The 21,265-nt window shown below is 36.7% G+C and overlaps 1 protein-coding gene across 1 annotated transcript in view; it reads left to right on the top strand.

The window, feature by feature from the left end:
- Positions 1 to 21,265, top strand: part of LOC131076074 (uncharacterized) — a 164,157-nt gene that overhangs the window by 64,848 nt on the left and 78,044 nt on the right. The window contains exons 3-4 of the mRNA XM_059213428.1: positions 12,504 to 12,699; positions 12,865 to 12,951. Coding sequence (XP_059069411.1) covers positions 12,504 to 12,699; positions 12,865 to 12,951 — 283 coding nt within the window. The remainder of the gene's footprint in view (positions 1 to 12,503; positions 12,700 to 12,864; positions 12,952 to 21,265) is intronic.

Here is a 21,265-nt window from a genome sequence, read left to right as displayed (position 1 = left end):
CTGCTCCATGATCACCGCTTCATTGGACTTTGTAACTCATCACGCGCTATGCATTAGATGCAATCCACTTGCTCATTCCCTAGACAATCAAACAAACAAAAATGCACCAAAATAATCTAAACTTGTCTTCATACAATGACCACACGTTTCACCATCATTACTGCTCAACATTGGATTATAAACCAACATAACCATTTCAACAAACTTAATTGGTTATGGTTTAACAAAAACAACTGGTAGGGTTTACCGGTTTAGATAAGGTTTATCCTCATACACCGGTTACCGGTTCAACTCATATACTTACATACCAATTTACAACTACACCATCTTCGACAAAGTTCTTCCTACCTCTTCTTATCGCTTCCTACCAGTTACAAGACAATATCAATAACATCAACAATACCATTAATACCATTACCGGTTCAATTGACATCAATGACAACATATCATTAATGCAATCTTCATGCAAATGCAAACAATGTGACCGGTGAGGAGTAATGTGACCTGTGAGTAATGATGGTCAATGAAAGCAAGTAAACAAACAAGGTTGTTATTGATGTCAACCAGTATGCAGGAATCAGTGAGCAAGTAGACAAGTCAGGTATGTTACCGGTACTCATGAAATGTAGCATCTACCAGTAAACAAGTATAGGATAACAAGGATGTGATTATTGGTATACAAAGAGAAGTGTAATGCAACTAGCTAAATGGACTTATGTGTTTGATAGCAAATCAACTTGATCCACCGACATAGAAGAGGTTAGTAGGTATGAAGGTTCACTGGTGAGGTTAGGTTATACCGGTAAGGATAGTTAAACCAGTAGTGTGTCTTGGTTGGTGAATGATACAAAACCGACTTAGCAGTTTCAGCAAAGGTGGATGCCGACAAAGGATGCCACATACGAGCCAAGTGGCTAACGTACCGTAGTTGGTGTATTAAATGAGGTAGGGGTTGACAAGATGAAAATAGGTTGACATTAAATGATATCACAGGTCAATTGTAGATGGTTTGCGACTCGAGACAGATCAGACGACAGGGATCAGATTCATTGACATCATGCTTATTGCAAGATGTGTAAGTGGAGATCTGAGTTGGTAAAGGCAACTATGAATGCATTTAATAAGTCTGACAAAAAACATGGCCGACAATAAGGAAGAGTATGGTCGACAAACTGGGTGTAGTCTGCTAAATACATGAAACATTTTTTTAGAGGAATAAAATATTGCAGTTGTTGTAGGGTGTGAACCTTGGAAAGATGATTCGATCTGATCTACCACAGATCGGGGTTGGTAAAAAACCCTAACGTGCCACCGTTTGAATTTATGTTTTGGCGAGAATCCTCAGATAGAAATGTGTGAACTCAAGATTGAAGATGATTGATGTGGATGCGAGTTGTGAGAATGAAGTGAGCTTGAGAAAGAAGAGAGATAATTTGTTTGAGAGCTCTTTCACAGAGGATCAGTGTGTGGTGTGAGTAGACAAAACCGGTAAGAGGTCTTTAACGACAGTGACAAAGTAATTGGTGAACTATTATAGTCTTAACAGTCAAGTGTACTGGTAGGGTTTGAATTGTTAGGAAGACATCCAAGAGTGACACTATGCAGGCTGAAGATTAGAAGAAGAGAAGAAAGGTAGAGAGCAACCGATAAGTGATCAGAGAGAGCAATCTGATAACCGGTAGTGGAAGAACGGGTGAAATAGAGGAGATTGATAACCGACAGACATAAGTTGATTAGGTGTTGCTAAACTCATTCACAATAAGGTGCTATCATTGTATTAAGATGTATTTCATTGTATTACATCGAGTTGGTGCTCCTTGGGTTGGTGCCCTAAATCATTGTAATCTTTTGTTTTATTGTGAGGGTGGATTGGAGTAGTAGACTCCAACAACATTTCTCACCTAGGTTTTTCCCATACCGAGTTTTCCTCGTATATTTGGTGTTGTGAGTTGTGCATTTGTGTGTTTTCCTTTTTGATATCCTCTTTTATCTTACTGATTTGATTTCTTTGTGCTTAGGTTGTTAATCGAGACTCAAAGCTTGGTTTAAAAGGTAAAGATTTCTTAGGAACCACTGATTCACTCCCCTCTCAGTGGTGCATTGTGTTCAATAGGTGAAGACCTACAAAACAAATGCATTAGAAAAAATTGCACTAGACAACAGAGTTATAAGATGAACACCTCAAAGCTAGAGGGTCAGAGTATAAAAATTCCCAAGATGGTGGGGTTAGAAGATGAGAAACACATAGATATGAAAACAAGAACATGGATAAAACATATACAGAGCATAACAAAATACAACAAACAAACTAAATTATTTTTGAATCAGCAAAGTGAAAGATACCTTGATGTAAAAGGAATCAAGGGTAGGCTTTTATAATGGTTAAAGGAATCAAGACTATTCATTAAATGTAGGGGTTTGACTCCAAGATACTCCCTTATAAGGTTTGCCTTGTAATGGCTCCTATACTCTACTAGCCCTACTTTGAGGGTATTTTCACAATAATTTACAATCCCTTGATCACAGAAACACAAGAGAAACCTTTTCAGATACCCTTTTGGATGCTTGACAACATATGTTAAAACCCCTATAGGTCTCTTTGGAACATTGGGGTTAAATTAAGACTGTAGCAGGGTTTCAAGTGCACAATTAGGACACTTTTACACATGCCAAGTGCCTCTAAAATAACTCATGCCCAAAACTCTAGTAGTAATAGTGAGTAAATATCAAGGATAAATAGATTTCATAGGTTTTTTATGTCCTCATGCTTTGTTTTGACCCCAAACTTCAAATCATTCACCATACCCTTGCTCCCACAACCTAACACATGGAGATGTTAGGCGTTCAATGCCTCAAACATGATCCAAAAGTTGTCCCCTGTAAAAATAGAAGAAAACCCATCTGGAGTATCTCCGTATCTACCATTCCACCAATTCTTAGTATTTTTCAATTGTGGAATGTGTAGATTTCATCAAGGCCTCGTTTAGCCCTTGAATCAAGGGTTTCAAAATAGTTTTCAGAAAAATGCCCACCAAATGCACAAAACTCAAGAAAATCTCACAAAATTGTTCTTGAATGAAAGGTAGTTCATAGATCTTTCCAAAAAGTTTATCCTTACATTCTGATATGTCCGATCAAAGAAGTTATGACCAAAATAGAAGCAAATTTTCAGGAAAATTGTAGAGAAAACCTTCAAATTTTATTGATTTCTTCCTCCAATCACCACATACAATGCCAACGACCCAACCTCGACCAAAATGAGGTTATTTATACTTTTTTGGACCCAAACCAACGACCCCCAATTGATTTTTGAAAGGGGTAACCGTTGGAAACAACTTTTCATTAAAAAGATGTAAAAGTTGATAAGCAACTTTTTTATCTTTTGACAATATTTTTGATCTACTCAACATATGGACTCAAAACTTCACAAATACCTTCAAAACACATCATAATAGACCTTAGAACACTGATTACACCATTTCCACTCATGTGGATACATTTGAGTGAGTTTGACCAACTTTGACCCTATCAGGACCCAATACAACTATATGACTCCCATGGCACCAAGGCCTTACAATTTGATATGAGATGACATAAAATGGTCCATAGGACCTTATTACAACTTGAATCAACACACAAAAAAAAACCATAACAAATGCCTTTGTGAGGCAACATTGTAGCCCGACTGCTCCTGCACCAGTGTTCTATAAATCTGCAAGTAAAATTTAAAGTTGGTTTCATTGCATGTGGAGTTGCGGAGTGATCAAACAATAACTGACAAAGTGAAAAGGTTTAACACGTGTTATTCTGCAACTCCACAAGTAAAAATGCAATTGGTAAAGTGACCTGAAGAGCTCTGAGATGAAATGAAAGTAATGATGTGGGGCCAACGATTGCTAAAACTGACAAGAAACTGATGTGGACCCATTTCATTGTCCCAACAACCTCCCAATGTTGACGTGGGTATTGAGAAGCATGCAGGGTGAAATATGCATTCCGTAGGTCGACAAGTAGAATTGAATGAAAAAAGATGCATCCGATCCATGTTTTCGTTCCTCTTTGCAACCCAACTTAGTCAGTTACGGTTTCTGAATTCAACGACCAACCTAAGTTATTCTTGCACTATAAAGGCAATTTTGTAACATATTTTCAGGGTTCATTTGCCTTCAATTATCATATAGAAATTCACACATTTTTGTTTTGTAATTTTGCCTTGCCTTTACATTAATATAATTTTCTATTTTACCTCTTTTCAATTCAAAGACCTTGTGTAATCTATCTTACGTTTTTGTTTGAATGACTTTTTCTCCGTTTCTAGATTGTGTGATTGTATTAACATCTTTGTAGGTGTTGTTTGTGAATTGCTTTCATTCTTCCCATTACCTTATAGGATCCTAACCTTTGCATATATCCTTAGGAGCTGATTAAAATGGAAAATGTGTATGTTTGGGTTATTTTATGTATGTCTTGTGTTTTCAAAGTTATGGAAAGACGAGTTTTAGTCTTGGTGCATCACCTCCATTTACTTTTTTGCCATATTTCTCCCTTTTTTCCTCTAGGTCAGTAGAATAGATTTTGAAGGAGTAATCTTTACAAGTGTTGGGTTGGTTCAACAATGCACCTTGCTTGGAAAGGAAACCGACCTTCTCAGGAGATTCAACCTCACATGCACAAGGTCCCACACTTGGGGGTTGTTTCCATTTTTCACAAGGTTGTTTGAGTTAATAGCTCAGGCAAGGGTGCAAACTTTTGTGACAACACTATCCATCAAGACTAGGTATGGATGAAAATAATGAATTGAGGGGGAAGAAGTTATGCTTCAACTATGAGGAGACTTGGTCACCTAGACATAAGTGTTTTGGGAAAGGTTAGGTGCATTAGATTGAAGTAAGATATGTAGATGAATTGAGTCCCAAAGAGGTCAATTTAAAGAGTGACGAAGAACTTAAAATATTGGTTGAAGATAGAGACGAATTAAAGAAAGAAGATGAAATCTTGAGAGACACTCTTGCTAAACTCTTTGGTAGTCCAAGGTGCAATGTTTCTCCAGTTCTTGATGCTCATAGCCTAAAATTTGGAGATAATCTCTATGTTTTGTGGATGTTACACTCATGTTTTCAAGTTCTCAGTTGCTCAAATAATGTGGACGGTTGTGATGGTTTGTTGATTGTAAGGTTGTGTGATAGGATTGGTCTAGAGAATAATCTACATTTTTCCATCGTGTTGAATCTAGTGTTGTGGCTTGGTGGACATGATTATATGGTTCGCATAGTGTTCTAATTCAGATTTTTGATGTTAGTTTGATTGGCAAGTGAAGTTATGTTGTGAAGTGCTATTAGCTATATTGGTTTATGGTTTACTCAAGTGGTGTGTCTTATTTGGATCATGCTCTTTTGGTCCAGATATGGTTGAGAGGTTGAGTTAGGATGTTGATATTGATCTCAGAGTTGCGTGTGTAGATTCACATTGAGTATTTTGCATTGGATGATGTGTTAGGGTTGACTAGTTAACATGTTTCATTATTTTACATGTTATTGTTGATGTCCACTTTGGTGGATGTTCTAGCGTGTGTGGTTCATTGGAATCGACTTAGGAAGATGTTTTGTGATGTGTTTAGGTACCCTTTATCTGTTGGAGTGGACCACATCACTTAGTTTTCGTTCACATGGATGACTTTTGTAATTCGTTGTTATTTTGTCTGTTGCCAACCTACTTTAGGGTTTCAACGTATAATCTTGTATAAATGAATGTATGAATTATTGAGTTAAGGTATACAATTGTTGACAAGAGACACTATTCCGATGATGCTCCGGTGTAGTTTGATGCATGGAGATTACTTAGGGGTTGTCATTGATGGCAACTTAGCGAAATAATCCTATCTGATACATGTAAATTTGGTGCAACCATGGTCCAGTGGGTCGTCAAAGAGATCAAACTAGATCATGTAGCAAGAGTAACACAACGGAAGCAACAATAACACATAGAATAATTGCAAAATCAAATATTTGCATCACCATAGAAGATTCGGTAATCATTCGATTACATGTAGGCTAATATGCCTAGTTATAAACTATATGCTAGATTACAATCCATCCAGAACTCCAAGAACTATCCGAATTGCAAGATATGAATATAAATCATCATACTATATTCATATCGCTCAAAGGATCACATACAACATTATATATATTCTTCAGAACATATCCAGGTCGGCCACAAAAGATTACATTTACTAAAGAAGGAAAATGAAACGTGTAAAAAAGGTCGGCCCCAAAAGTCAAAGATCTCCTCTACCAAGAACACAAATGAAGTGCGGATCCCCAAGGAAGGTCGGTCCAAGACCTAAGAACATCGAGCAATGCACCAAATAGATCCGCTAGTCAAGAAATCGCTCCGCACGAGAAGAAATCACCAACATAGACAATAAGCTCAAAACTACTTCAGGAACCAAGAACGACAAATCCGGAAGCAATAACTCTCCAGAAAAGACTCCAAATGAACAAGAAATTTGGAACAAGAAATAAAAACATGACTGGAAGCCAAGAATATGATCTGCAATAAATAATCAGTTACCAGAGAATGTCAGAAGACACATAGAAACTATAAAAAAAATTAAGAACAACGGGAAAGCAAAACATATTTTTGGTTGATGCAAGATTGCTCATAGACTGGAGATGCTCTTGCATCAGACACCTCAGGTAGAAAGAGATGTTCCATGAGAGGAAACTCATGTACATCGAAAATGATTTAGAATATAGACTCCATGCTCATTTTTGATCTGAACATCTTCTTTGTCCGCAAACGTCTTCCTTACCTCCTTTGAAACCTCAAACAGATTCTCTAACTCTCGTTTCTCTTTATCTCTTTTTCCTTTCTTCAGACCTGCACACTGTCTCTGACTAATTCTCTCTTTCTTCTGCAACTCTGGTTTACTTCTGCCATAGGATTTTATCTGGTCTGCCATCATGACCTTACTGACATCCAGTATCACCTTGCTATCAGACCTATCTATTAGACCCCTCTACAAATCGATGCCACCATCTGGTGTAGCCTTTGCATCCTGCTTCTCAGCATTGCAACTCTTCTTAAGATTCAAATTCCTCACTTCCTTCTCCTTCTCTTTCAAAGAAGCCAAAGTGAACTTTTGCCCATCCTTCCCAATAGTGATCAAGTTTGTTCTACAATCATAAATAGCTCCTCTATCATACTGCCAAGGTCTACCCAAAAAAAAATGACAAGCACTCATAGACACAATATCACATAAGACCTCATCTCTGAAAGGCCCAATATTAAAGTTTACCAAACATTGTTCCTTCACTTCTACCTTCTGATCATCTTGCAACCAACTCACCTTGTAAGGACAAGGATGATTAAGCCTCTTCAAGCCAAGTGTCTCTACCATTTCCTTATATACTAAATTATCAGTACTTCCACTATCAACAATAACCTTACAACACTTACCACCTGATTTACACACAGTCCGGAAAAACTCTTCCTTTGAGTAGGTCTGGTATCTTCACTGCTTTGCTCCATCAATATTCTTCTAAATGTAAGGGATTCTCCCTGCTCTGGTTCGCATTTAGTTCCAGTAACTCTAGCTTCTCGGTCCTCATTTGCCACACAATTCCTTGCCATTCCTTGCTTACACTCATAAGATCTATGTCTGGTTTCTCCACACAAAAAACATTTGCCCAAAATTTCCCTACTGCTACTGCTACTTCCTTTTCTTTGTCTCTTTTGATCCGATTATTTACTCCACTTATATTTCAGTTCCTCTTCCACTCTCTGCTTCTCTAAACTGTCATTCATCTGCCCTTTATATCTCTCTTTTCCTCTAGGGTTATTTTGTTGTCTTCTTTTCACTTTCTCCTTAGCCTTCAAAGAATAATGGTAAGCTTCCTCAACTGTAGAAATCTTCAGCATACTCATCTCTTCCTGAATACTAAATGCAAGTCCATTTATGTACCTAGCCACCTTCTCCCTATCCATCTCTCTTTATCTAGATCTGATCATCACCTTGTAGAATTCCTCAGTGTACTCGTTCACACTCATGTGCCTCTGCTTCAAGTTTTGCAACTTCTTGAACAACTCCAACTCATAGTCTCCCAGAATTGACTTTGCCTTAAATCTTGTAACCATCTGTTTCCACCAAATGATCTTCATTTCTCCATTCTCCACTTTATCTTTCTGCAATTGTTTCCATCATAAAGTAGCATGCCCTTTCAACTTAGTCTGTGCCAACCAGACTCTTTGCAGATCCTTAACATCCACAAACTCAAAGTAGTCCTCCAACTCTCCGATCTAGTCAATCAGATCTTCCAGATTCCGCATCCCGAAAAAGTTTGGAAGCTCCACTTTATGAACTTTACTCACTTGTGCCACCGCTCTAAGGAATCTTTCTTCTTTTTCATCTTCTGGTCCTTCAACCTCTTCGACCTCAAGCTCTTCACCTACCTCTTAATACTCATCCTCAGATTTTGGATTCCTCCACAAATCAGTTAGTGCATTTCAGATCTCATTGCTTATCTCATTTCCGAAATCCCCCATCAACTGCTCTACCCTCCAGGGGTTAATCCTTCTACGCATCATCTCATTCTTTCGTCTAGTGTAATTGCTTCAAATCGGCGACCTGACTACATGTTTCGATTGCCTCACACTCGGAAATCTATCGAACACGATCGCAGCTTGCCTCCATTCGGATAGCTATTCACCCAAAGGAATGCCTCAAGGTTCACAACCAACTCTGATACCACTTTGTGCAGCCATGGTCCAGTGGTCCTCAAAGAGAACAAACCAGTTCATGCAGCAAGAGTAACACAATGGAAGCAACAACAACAACACATAGAATAATTGCAAAATAAAATATCTGTACCATCATATATTCAACATAGAACATCCGATAATCATCTGGTTACATGCAAGGTAACATGCCCAGTTACAAACTACATGCCAGATTGCAATCCATCTGGAGCTCCAAGAGTTATTCAAATAGAAAGCTATGAATCTAAATCATCAATATACATTCATATCCCTCAAAGGATCACATACAACATTATATATACCCTTCGGGAACACATCCGGGTTTGCCACAAAAGATTACACTTACCAAAGAAGGAAAATGAAACGTGTAAAACAGGTCGGCCCCAAAATGCAAAGATCTCCTCTATCAAAAATTCAAATGAAGTGCACACCCCCAAAGAAGATCGGCCCAAGACCCAAGAACATTGAGCAAGGTGCCAAATAGATCCATGGGCAAAGAAATCGCTCCGCACAAGAAGAAATCACCAACATAGATGATAAGCTCAAAACTGCTTCAGGAACCAAGAACACCCAATCCGGAAGCAACAACTCTCCAGAAAAGACTCCAAATGAAAATCAAATCCGGAACAAGAAATAAAAACATGACTGGAAGCCAAGAATCTGATCTGCAACAAATAAACAACTACTGGAGAATGTCGAAAAACACAGAAACTGTAAAACAAAATAAGGGCAACTGGAAAGAAAAACATATTTTTGGTTGATGCTAGATTTATCATAGACCAAGGATGCTCATGTGTCAAAATTGGAGTTACCGAAAGTCTTAAGGAGCTTTGCCATTCATGAGGCATATGTCTGGAAGGTGGAACACAGTAAGCATATTCAGTGAGCATAACTCATTTTTGGTGGTGTAATTTTCTTTGCGGTATCAAGGATAGTTGATTGGATGTTTGAGGCAGCTTATATGGAAATTCTAGCCTTTGGTGTCGATTCTAGTGCAAGATTCAAGGTCCAAAATTTGGTAATGTGGGAAGAACAAAGTTATTCTTATATTTGATGGTGTAACATGTTGTCAGGATTACTTGGGATGATTTCAGTCGATGGTTTTAAGTTCGAGGTGATTGTGCAGTTGCGTATGAATCTTGTCATCATATATTTTGGGTCCGCATATGGATTTGTGGACGGATTGAGCTGACATGTCATTACATGTTTCATATTTTGCAGTTTTGTGAAGCCGACTTGTTTGAGATCCATTTTGTTGATGTAGATATATAATGGCGATCTAGATGATCATTTTTGGTGTGTACCATTATTGTAATGTGCGAATGCTGATGTGTGAAGTGCGAACGAGCATCAGAATGCAGATTTGATGCTTCAGTAGATGACTATGCAGTAGAACAAGGTAGAAAAACAAAGTATCATCACACAGTTATATTGTGCTTAACCGGAACTGATCTTTGGCATTTGTAGATGCTATATTCCAGTTCACATATTGTAATCACTCTTGTAATTGTAGGATAGTGAATCCTCCGAGGTTGTTGACCTCCTATGTATTTGAGTAGTGGGCTCTAGGCAATGTGCATGAATGGAAGTGCATTCCCCATTGGTGTTGGAAATAAGCCACACCCGGACTGACGATGGATTGGTCCAAGAGGGGCCAGTAGCTCAATGGTAGAGCACTCCGGCAGTGTATGGAAGGTCCTAGGTTCAAGTCCTAGCTGGTCCATGTCTCAACATGGTATCAGAGCCAGGTCCAGGATAGGAGCCCCAAGTACATGAGAGGTGTGGCTTAAGGGGGGGTGTTGGTGTTGAAAATAAGCCACACCTGGACCAACGACGGGCTAGTCCAAGAGGGGCCAGTAGCTCAGTGGTAGAGCACTCCATCAGCATTGGAAGGTCCTAGTTTCGAGTCCTAGTTGGTCCATGTCTCAACATGGTATCAGAGCCAGGTCCAGGCTAGGAGCCCCAAGCACACAAGAGGTGTGGCTTAAGGGGGGGTGTTGGTGTTGGAAATAAGCCACACTCGGACCAACGATGGACTAGTCTAAGAGGGGCCAGTAGCTCAGTGGTAGAGCACTCTAGCAGTGTATGGAAGGTCTTAGGTTCAAATCCTAGCTAGTCCATGTCTCAACATTCCCATTTTGTAATATTATCATACTCCTGTTCAAAGTATAATAATATTGTGGGTACTCAATCCCACTGTGGTTTTTCTCTTTCCTAGTTTTCGTGTAAAAATTCTGGTGTTATGGTTGTGTGGTTGGTTGCTTTGAGAATCTGTATTTTACTTTCTTTCTTATGCATCTGGTCGTTTAAGATCCAGGTTAACAAAATTGTAAATTGCAGAACACCGATTCACCCTCCCTCTCTCAATGTTCATTGATTCCAACAACAATGTGTGTGGATTGTTGTATTTTAGATGTGAATGATTTGGAAATAGCAGAAGTATAAATTTTAGTTTGTGATGAGCTTTAATGATTATATCTTTTGTGCAACAGTGTGTTGAAACAATGAATGAAGTCAATGATGTTTGGCATGATATTGTTCGCTTGATCTGGTGGTTCAAGGACAATTTCAATATTAGGAGATCTTTTTCATTACAATTCATTATTCCCTGTACCTATTGAAAGATAGAGATTCCTTTGGCAGCCTATGCAACTCTTTGTATCTTGCTCTGAGATTGTGTATCGTACTATTGCAAATCCTTTGTATCTTGCCCTAATGTTGTGTGCCTTAGTTTTGCAAGTCTTATCAAGTGTTGTGAGCTCCTTGTCCTTAAGCCTAAAATATTGGAATCAATTATTTGTATTGTTAGTGTGATTCTCACTATGGTTTTTTTTCTTCTTTGGTTTTGCATGTAAATCTAGTGTTCTTGTGTGTGTTTTGCTTTATGCTTTCATTTTTCATAGTTGCAGTGATAAGGTAATTGTGGTTTGAAAGTTAAAGGATAATAGGTAAAGTGTTTTAAGGTCCTAACTGATTCACCACACCTCCCTCTTAGTCTTGTAACATGTTCAACAAAATTTTTAGTGTAACTATCTTCATTTTCTCATCGAAGTTAATAGTTTGTCGATTTCAGAAAAAAATTGGCATGTTAAAACCCCTTTTTGGTCCCCCATTTTGGTGCACTTACCCACTAAACAATTAGAATATATTTACTTGATAATGTTTTACAAATTAAAAAATAGTTTAGCACATAGAAAACTATTTTTCTATAATAACTAACTATATTGGTAAAAACTAATCATATTTGTAAATTTTAATCTATTTTAATGCTTATGATATGAAGTGGGAGACTATTTTGATAGAAAATTGGGATAGTTTTCTCAAAGATTGAGAAAATGTGATAGTGATATCAATATTAAATTATTAATAAGCTTTAAGGTTCAGTCATATGCATGTCCAAGGAACATGATGTGTTTTCTACTTATATTTCTTCTTTGTAATAGTATAATTATTTTTAAAATAATAAATTAACAATACTTTTTGGATTGTGGATATTTATATCAAAAGCAATATATGGAGCCAATGAATTGTCATCTATGTTGTTAAAGTTTTTTAGTAGATGTTACACAATTCTAGAGATTTTAGTGCTTTAATGTTAGCCATGCATGAGAAGTATCAGATGATATAACATACAATTGAAGCATCTTAATTATATTAGTGAAGCATCTTAATTATATTGAATATGTGAATGTGAGTATGGTGCAAATTAGATGTTAATTTTCTCACTATTCATCGTGATGTAGCCATGGGTTAGCATGGCATGAAAGTTTCACATTAGAAACCTTGGAGAAAACCTTTAGTGGTCAAAGAGGTCTTCAAACTCCATCAAAGACATTTGATACAAACATTCCGAAAGACATTTTTGAAGCTGTAAAAGAAAAGGCCATTATAAGTTTTGCATCACCGACATTAAAAGAGAAAGTTGCGTATTTGATTTGGGTAATTATTTCTTCATTTTACCATCAATGGAAATATTTTGTTGAATAAGTGGTTCTTTAAAACAACAATTATTTAATTATAATTCTTTATTAAAAAATTATATAATCTAAAGCTTTATTTTGTAGTAATATAAGAATTTTAAAAAAATAGATGTTACTAATGTAGGTCAGGGATGTTTTCAATCCTGATGTTGCTATAATGGTGACATGTCGCAAGAAAGACATGGATGGTAATCAAATTGTTCTCAAGAAGGTACATATATGATTTTTTTTTTTTTTTTATCCTTTGGTATTCTTATAATGTTGAAACATAAATTCTATAATGCTAGTTACATGGATGTGTTATTGGAAATGTGAACATGCTTATATCCTAAGACATGATTTTAGAGGAAATCCCATTGCAACAAGGGCATATGTTGATGAGTGCATTTGAGAAACTTAGTTTTCATGTCTTTGTCAACTTGCCAAATGTCTATTGTCTCAAAGTAATGTTAATTGTCTCTAGGGGTAAATACAAACATAATGATTACTAGTAACATGGAATGAATAAAATATAATAAACATGTGCAAGATTGAGGCGTTTGATTAAAGTGAGAGTTTCACATTCTATTGATTAATATATAAAGGGAATGAGCTATGTGGATTTTCCTTCCTCGTTGTGGGCCATGATCCCCTCAAAACCACTTATTAGGATTCTATATGTGGAAGTTAGCTTGGCATATTATATCATGTAATTTTAATGCACTTTGATCGAGAGCCTTTGATATTAATTTATAGCATTTATAATTTTGTCCTCTTTCTCATAGGTAGAAATAAAATATTATTGAGGCCTTTCATAGGATCCTAACATGCATTGTATTGATCCTCAAATTTGAGGTTATTTTGGGTTTAATTCAATGTTTCTTAATTCTAACTTTTCTAACTTTCAATAAATATTATAGAGCTCTATTTTTATCTCTTGATTTGGATAGTTTCTTGCTAGCATTTAAAATCATTTCTACCAAATTCTACTTCGTAAATAAAAAAATTATGCATACTAATCCTAATCTATAATGAAATTTCCAACGTAACCTATTTGAACCCTTGGAAATGGAGTAATGTTGTGATACATGTAATTTTTATTTGGACCCATCCCATTAAGAAACAACCATTTCAGAGATAAGGATATCTCTAAGATTAAAAGGTAGGGGCAAAAATCTTCCTACCTTTGCAATATTTCCTATAGGGGAAGGCATCATTGTGTCATTACAGAAGTAGGAGATGTCCTTTCCAATAAGAGATTATGAAAGGAATCTCTAAGAGGATGACCAAGAGATGCCTAGGAGGTCCTCAATCATTATAAAGACGACAAGAAGTCAAAAGTTCCATTCAACTTTGAAGGCATTCCTTGGCCCCCAAAATGAAATATACTTATATTATGAATTTCAAGGATGATAAAGCTCTTGCCTCAAAAATGACAAAAAACACTTACTTTTTCCAGTACCTATAAAAATTTTCAATCCTTTTTTTGTAGTTAGTGGGAATTTGTACTGAAAATCAAGACTCAACATATCTTAAAATAAAATTACAATATTCAATATTTTATTTGTCAAAAGAAATTTTAAGCATGCTTTAGCATATGTTGCAAGCTTTTAGCTACCCTCTTTATTACCAATTGCTTAAAGTCTCTTCTTCCTAATAATTTTTTTAGCTTTCCTACTTCTATTTGTTTTGAATGTTTTATACAAGCACAATATAGAAAATAGTAGCAAGTCTCCTCTCCAAAGAAATGTTTCATTAGGGATCCTTTCAATATCTCAAGAAGGATGTTGACGCTTTATCAAAATACAAAGGTTTTATAAATTTGTATATAATCAGGATTTTGACTTTGCATAGACAAGCCAATAATTTATACTAGATGAATTCGATTGAAAAATAGCTCTATGAATATATCAAATTGTAATTATAAAATATGTGTACATTCCTTTTAAATCTTCAAGAAATCTTAAATTAGATTCAATGATAGTTATATTTGTCTTTAATTTCAACCACTAGGTGAAATCTAATTTTGAAATTTGTCTCCCTACATGAAATTACCTTTTATTAACTTTAACTATGATCATTAAATTTTTCCTCTAGTATACACAATGTTGATATTTACAATTTGATGTTGGTTCAATTGATTCATTATTTTATTCATTTAGTATTTATTATTTGCGATTTAACTTGCATAGAAAATTAATAATTCATATTGTGTTTGTAACCCTTTCCCCTTACCATTCTAAGTTTGGTTTAAGGGTCCCAAAAATCCATCCCTATGTGTTCTAAAACTCCATATAACATTGGATACATGTGATACAAGAAGATGAGGCATTTTTTGTAGCTTCCAAAAAATGTAACTTTTAGCCAAGTTTATCTCTAAGTTTAACCATGAGCCTTAAAAGATTGTAATTTTAACCAAGTTGATCCCTAACGATGCAACTTCAAGGAACTCAGTTTTTAATCAAATTGATCTCAAATTCTATTGTTCTTTAAAAGTAGTTTGGGTATTTTCATTAATCTATTTTGGATATTTTCTACAACATGAAAAATAGTAGTAACAATCCTCTCAACAACTAAAGCAAAATTTAGCTAATGTTTTATGAATTATCAAAATACAAAGGTTTTATTATATATGATTAAGCTTTCGATGGATGGATTCATTTAAAAATTGACTATCAACAATAATATTGAGAACACATCAACCATCAATACAAGAACATTATTTTTACATGGAAAACCCAAACAAGAAAAAACCATGGTGAGAATCTAACTCACAATATGAATATGAATATGAATGAGTACAATGTTTTAGGCTCACAGCCAAGGAGCAACAACACCTGAAGGACTTACAGGCTAAGGCACACTACCTTAGGACAATATACATGGACTTGTACAACTGAGGCACATTGCTTCAAGGCAAGATATAAAATGCTGCTAAAGGACCCATTGTCATTCAACAACAAAAGAAATAACGGAATTGATATGAGAAGGATCTCTTGAGCAAGAAATTGTCCTTGAATATCAAGATCAAGCAAGCAATATCATGGCAAACATCTCTGAGCTTTGTCACTATTTTGCACATTGTCTTCTTGAATATATCTTCTTTAAAGCTCTTCACAAATTGATTTTCGCACATTCACAAACTCAATTTTGCTTGCATATCATTTGCATACACTTCTCATCAATTCACACACTTTCCACACACAACTCAATCAACCTCATTCTTCAAATATAATCTATAGATCATTAAAAACTTTAATCGAGGGTCGACCATAATGTGAATAAGCAATATTGCGTAAATAACCCACCCAGACAAAAAAATTCTCAAATCAGTCCATATTGGCATTGTGTTGTCATTGATGTCAACCGGTATGGGATGACTACCGCTAGAAGAGATGTATGTACAACACTGCTATGAAGGAGTACAAGATGTGATATCTTGGATATCAGCTTGTGTTGCTAAACACCGGTAAGGTAAGGAAGAGTGTATCACCGACAAGGAGAGTATGTCAACTAGCAAGTGATGTGTTGACAAATGGGCAAGGTGTTTGAGTGGTTGTTTGTGATGAAGAGGCAGAATGTAACTTGAATCACGTCAACACTGAAAGAGAAGAATGAACACGTATGTTGTGAGGTTGCAAAACAACAGGGCTCGCACCTGATGAAGATGCAGTCATCATGAGAAGAAATGACTGATAGTGAATGTGCCCACACCGGATCACATGTGCCTTTTTGAAGAGATGTTGCACAAACAAGGAAGTCACATGAGTACATTGCAGAAAGAAGATGGTTTCACTCCATCGGTAACTGGAGCTTATCTCATAGTATGCATTATGTGCATCATGGTTGGGTGAGATAAGGAAGAAGAGGTAAAGGCAAGTGTTAGAAAGCTCACACCAGATCCACCGATGAAACAAAAGGAATGCCTCAAATGAAAGAAGTCAGAGCTATGCATTGGACCGACTGAGAAGGCATGTTTAAGATGTTGGTACAAATGAAGTGTGAAGCATTTGTCACTTTGACAAACTGGCTGAGATATGGTCTGAGCTGATCAGAGAGAAGGCATAGCTGAGAAGATGCAAATAGAGGAAAAATGGCCTGACTGAAGAAGGGGTCAAGTGAAGGTTGATGACTTGTGTCATCAAGAGGTTTTACTGGTATGAATGTCAACTGGTAATATGGACAAGGTGTAGATGCAGAAGACTTCCCACTTGATGGGAATGTGCATGCTTAGGTTAGTCATGTCTGAAGACCGATTTAGGTGTTTCACCGACAGTACAACAAAGGGCAAACATGATGAGGAGTTAACCGGTACAGTGTGTGATACCAACAGGGTTAGTATACTGACAGGAAAGAGGAACTGATGGAGTAGTTGGTCAGTGATCCTGTCGGGACCAACATGAAGGAGCCAAGCTGGCAGATGGTCGACATGCATGCCACATGGAGTCAAGGTGGCGAACCTGCATCAGATGAAGATAGAATGTACACCAACAGGGTAGGTACAGAGTTGGTCGACATTAAAGGAGACTGCGATGCTCAAGGTGGAGTTGCAGAAGTGCGTGACTCGAGATTAAATAGATAAGAGAGGATCGAGGATAGACTGATCGAGAAGATTGGAGTAGTTGAAAGAAATCCATCATGCCATTAATGGCGATTGACCAAGAAGTATGTTGACATATTGATGCAGGTTGTTGGAAAAGGAATGCGTGATCAAGAAGGCACGCTAATGGCGAAGATGTACAGTTGACCGTGAGGGAGATCAGATCGAGCAAGATTTTGTTTGCCTCGAGCATGGTGAGGAAACCCTAACTGCCTAGATTTTGAATTGGGCTTTTGGCGGGAAAATCTAGCTATAAGTATGAAGGCAAAAGAGATTGTTTGTTGTTGTTGAATAGAAGATTATTGTGCTATTGAAGACAAGAGGATAAGTGTGTTGCAAAGTTCTTGAGTGCTGCATGAGAGAGCTAGATCAGACAGAGAGAAAATAGCTCAGGACAACCATGACGAAGAGAGTGAGGGTTTACCGGTATGGTCTAAGCAACCGATATAGCAGCTTGAATGCATCTGAAGAGATAACAGATAGGAGATTGTACCGGTAGAAGGACAGTTGAGAGGACTGAAGAGCATAGTAGTGAGGAAGAGATCCAACAGAGAAGAAGGGGAGTAGAGGTGAATCGATAGAGTTTACCGGCAGTAGAGCAATAGAAGAGTGAGTTGGTGCAGCAAAGAAGGTATCTCACTGGCATAGTAAGACATATTAAATGGTTACAAGACTCACTTGTAACAATATTGTTAATCTTGTATTTGATGTTTTTTATTGTGAACACTCAGTTGTAGCTCGGTGTAGGGGTTGTAGCTCCTTTGGGTGTTAGCCCATAAATTTGGTAGGGGTTGGTGCTCCTTGGGTTGGTGGCCTAAAGTCAAGGGTTGGTACTCCTTGGGTAGGTACCCTAAACATTGTAACAAAGTTTTCATTGTGAGGCTGGATTGGAGTAGTAGACTCCAGCAACATTGCTCACCAAGGTTTTTCCCATCTTGGGTTTTCCTCGTACATGCTAGTGTTATGTGATGCCTTTTTGTGTGTTTGCATTTGAGTCGGTCTCCTCTCTAACTGGTAAGTTTGCATTGTGTTAGATCTCATAACCGATACACACTCCTAGGATAGTAGAAAAGAAAAGATTGAGAACCACTGATTCACCCCCCTCTCAGTGGTGCATTGTGTCTAAGAGTCCACTCTAGGAGAAAGAGGGAACCCAAATATAACACATCCTTCCAAGACAAATCCAATGATTTGCACATGCTAACTCATCTTCTAAAGTCAACCATTAAATGGAACGTGTAAATAGGTAGTAGAACTCATCAAATTGTCACCCGAACGACATCTTTCAATGCAAATTATGCCACAGATATCAACATGCCATGGTGGGATCCATAACACTATTCTAATTCATTCTCAAATGCATATCCAGACCAAAGAACATGATCCAATCAAGATAGCCCAATCGGATGCACTGAGCTATAAGACAACTAAATATCCCAAACACAAATCAACAAAGCTCTCTTGTGGAACAAAAATCCACGAGAAAAGCACACTGAAAAATACTATATGAGCCATAATATCACATCCATTAAGGCATAACACAAACTACTACATATCTAGAGACCACTAAAGACTTTCTGGACCAACTTGATAGACACTCATATTGCCAGAAAATAGTAACAACCAAAATCAAAATACCACAACCAACACCAAAGTATCAAGCTCAATTTACGACCGAAAACACAATTGCAGAAATCAAGAGCATATACATACTAGAATCCATCTGGAAAACTAAGTTTGACATCAATGCAACCATTCAAACTCATAGTTCCAAGAATCTCCCCTTTTGTCATTAATGACAACAATTGAATAGCAACACGAGTACATCAAATCCTCTCTATCTCCATAAACAAGTTCTCTCCTCCTTTGACATGAAAGGAAAAGGGCAGAACATAATATACTGATCATCCAACACATAGTCCATTGCTCCCCCCTAAGAGCAACAACATCATCAATCTAGGAGATAAAGAATAAGCTCTGAATCTCCACCTGTAAAAATGCACTGCTACAATGTGTCTAGTTTGAAAAAGGAGGGGCAATGACCCCTAGTTTCTGCTTGGGATACTCAAATCTATCCTTTACCAATATCTTAGTAAAAATGTACACAACTTGTTCTTTTGTAGAAATATACTCCAATTTGACTTCTTTTTCCGCAACCTTCTCCCTTAAGAAATGATAAAAAATTGAGATATATGTTTTGTCCTTGAATGCATTATTGGATTCTTTGAGATGTTTATAGCACTTGTATTATCACACAAAATAGAATAGCTTCATCATATACCACCTTGATATCCTTAAAAGTCTTTCATCCACATAACCTGAGTATAACATGATGCAACTGCAATGTATTCTATAAATTCTTTACATAGACCATCACTTCCTCCAAATATAATATCAACAATGTAGACAACAATAATAAACAACTTGTTACCTTCAACCTTAAAATAAATATTGTTGTTAGGAGTACCTTTTATGAAGTTTTGTTGTAACAAATATTTTTCCAATCTAGCATACCAAGTTCAAGGTGCTTGTTTGAATCCATACAATGCCTTCTTTAACTTGCAAACCATATCTAGATCTTTTGTCAATCTGAATCCATCAGATTGCTCAATATATAGCTCTTCCTCAAGTTCTCTGTTTAGAAAAGATGACCTAATATCCATTTGATATACCTTGAAATTCTTATAAGTTGAAAAAGCAAGAAACATTCTTATAGTTTCCATCTTAGTTACTATAGCAAAAGTTTCCTCAAAATCAATACCTTCAAATTGTGAATAGCTTTTACATACCAATGTTGCTTTGTTCCTTGTAACTTGCCCTTGTTCATTTAACTTGTTCTGGAACATCCACTTAGTTCCTATTACATTTTTGTCTATTGGTCTAGGGACCGATTCCCATGTCTGATTCTTCTATATTTGATTCAGATCTTCTTCCATTATTTTTATCCAACTTTCTTCTTTGCCTGCTTCTTCATGTGATTTAGGTTCCACTAGTGAAAGAAAATAGTAGTTTGCTTGCTCATTTGCTTCTGCAACTCTTCTTCTTGTCTGAGCACCTTTGTTTTTGTCTCCAATTATCTGATCCTCTGAATGATTCTTTTGTACATATTTGGCTGGGGTTTTAGTCACTTGTTCGGGTTCTTCTTTTTCCTCTTCTTCTCCAACCTTTTTCTCTTTGCTATCTTCTAGATCACCCTTTTCTTTTGTAGCAATTGGAATAATCTCAAAATGAGCCTCTTGTACAAGTTTAGGAGCAACTAGATGTCATTCTTCATATTTGGTGTAAATTATGTCTCATGATTACACTCTACTTAACTTAGGATGATGCATCTTATAGTAGTTTGGATATGAGATACTTAGGGAAGTGTGCACATAGGGATGATGTATGTAGGAGAAATTCCACCTTTTGTGGTCTTATCTTGTTGTTACATTCTACCTTCAGTGGGTGATCCACCTCTTGTGGAATATTTTATTATTTCTCCTACCTATTCCTACCTACCCTCACCTACCCTTGTTTCTCATTGAGCCACATGTTACGATTGTGTACTCACGTATCCATATGGCCTTGACTTTATAAGAAGGCTCATCTACATTATATGTAATTTTTTGATGATCCAACTGATTAGTATTTTGCATCTTGATAGGAATACAATTTATTCTTGTCACATTTATTCTCTCTTGTTTGTGTTATCAATCGGGCTCTAGATCTTGGAAAATTATCACATGGTATCAGAACCATAAGAGTGCATGGTAACATAGAAAATATTTTTTGTTTTTCTAATAATTTTTCAAAAAAAATTCAAAAAAGAATGAATTAAAAAGCGAATTTAATTCTTTTGGGGCACTTGATTTTAAAATTTTTTTTGGGGGGGGAGGGGAGGGGGGTGGGCTTTAATTATTCCACATGCACTGCAAGCACTGCGGTCTTGCAGTGTACCTGTGGGTAA

The sequence above is a fragment of the Cryptomeria japonica genome, chromosome 10, assembly GCF_030272615.1.
Source record: "Cryptomeria japonica chromosome 10, Sugi_1.0, whole genome shotgun sequence".
NCBI lineage: Eukaryota > Viridiplantae > Streptophyta > Pinopsida > Cupressales > Cupressaceae > Cryptomeria > Cryptomeria japonica.
This window is presented reverse-complemented; position numbering and strand designations above follow the sequence as displayed.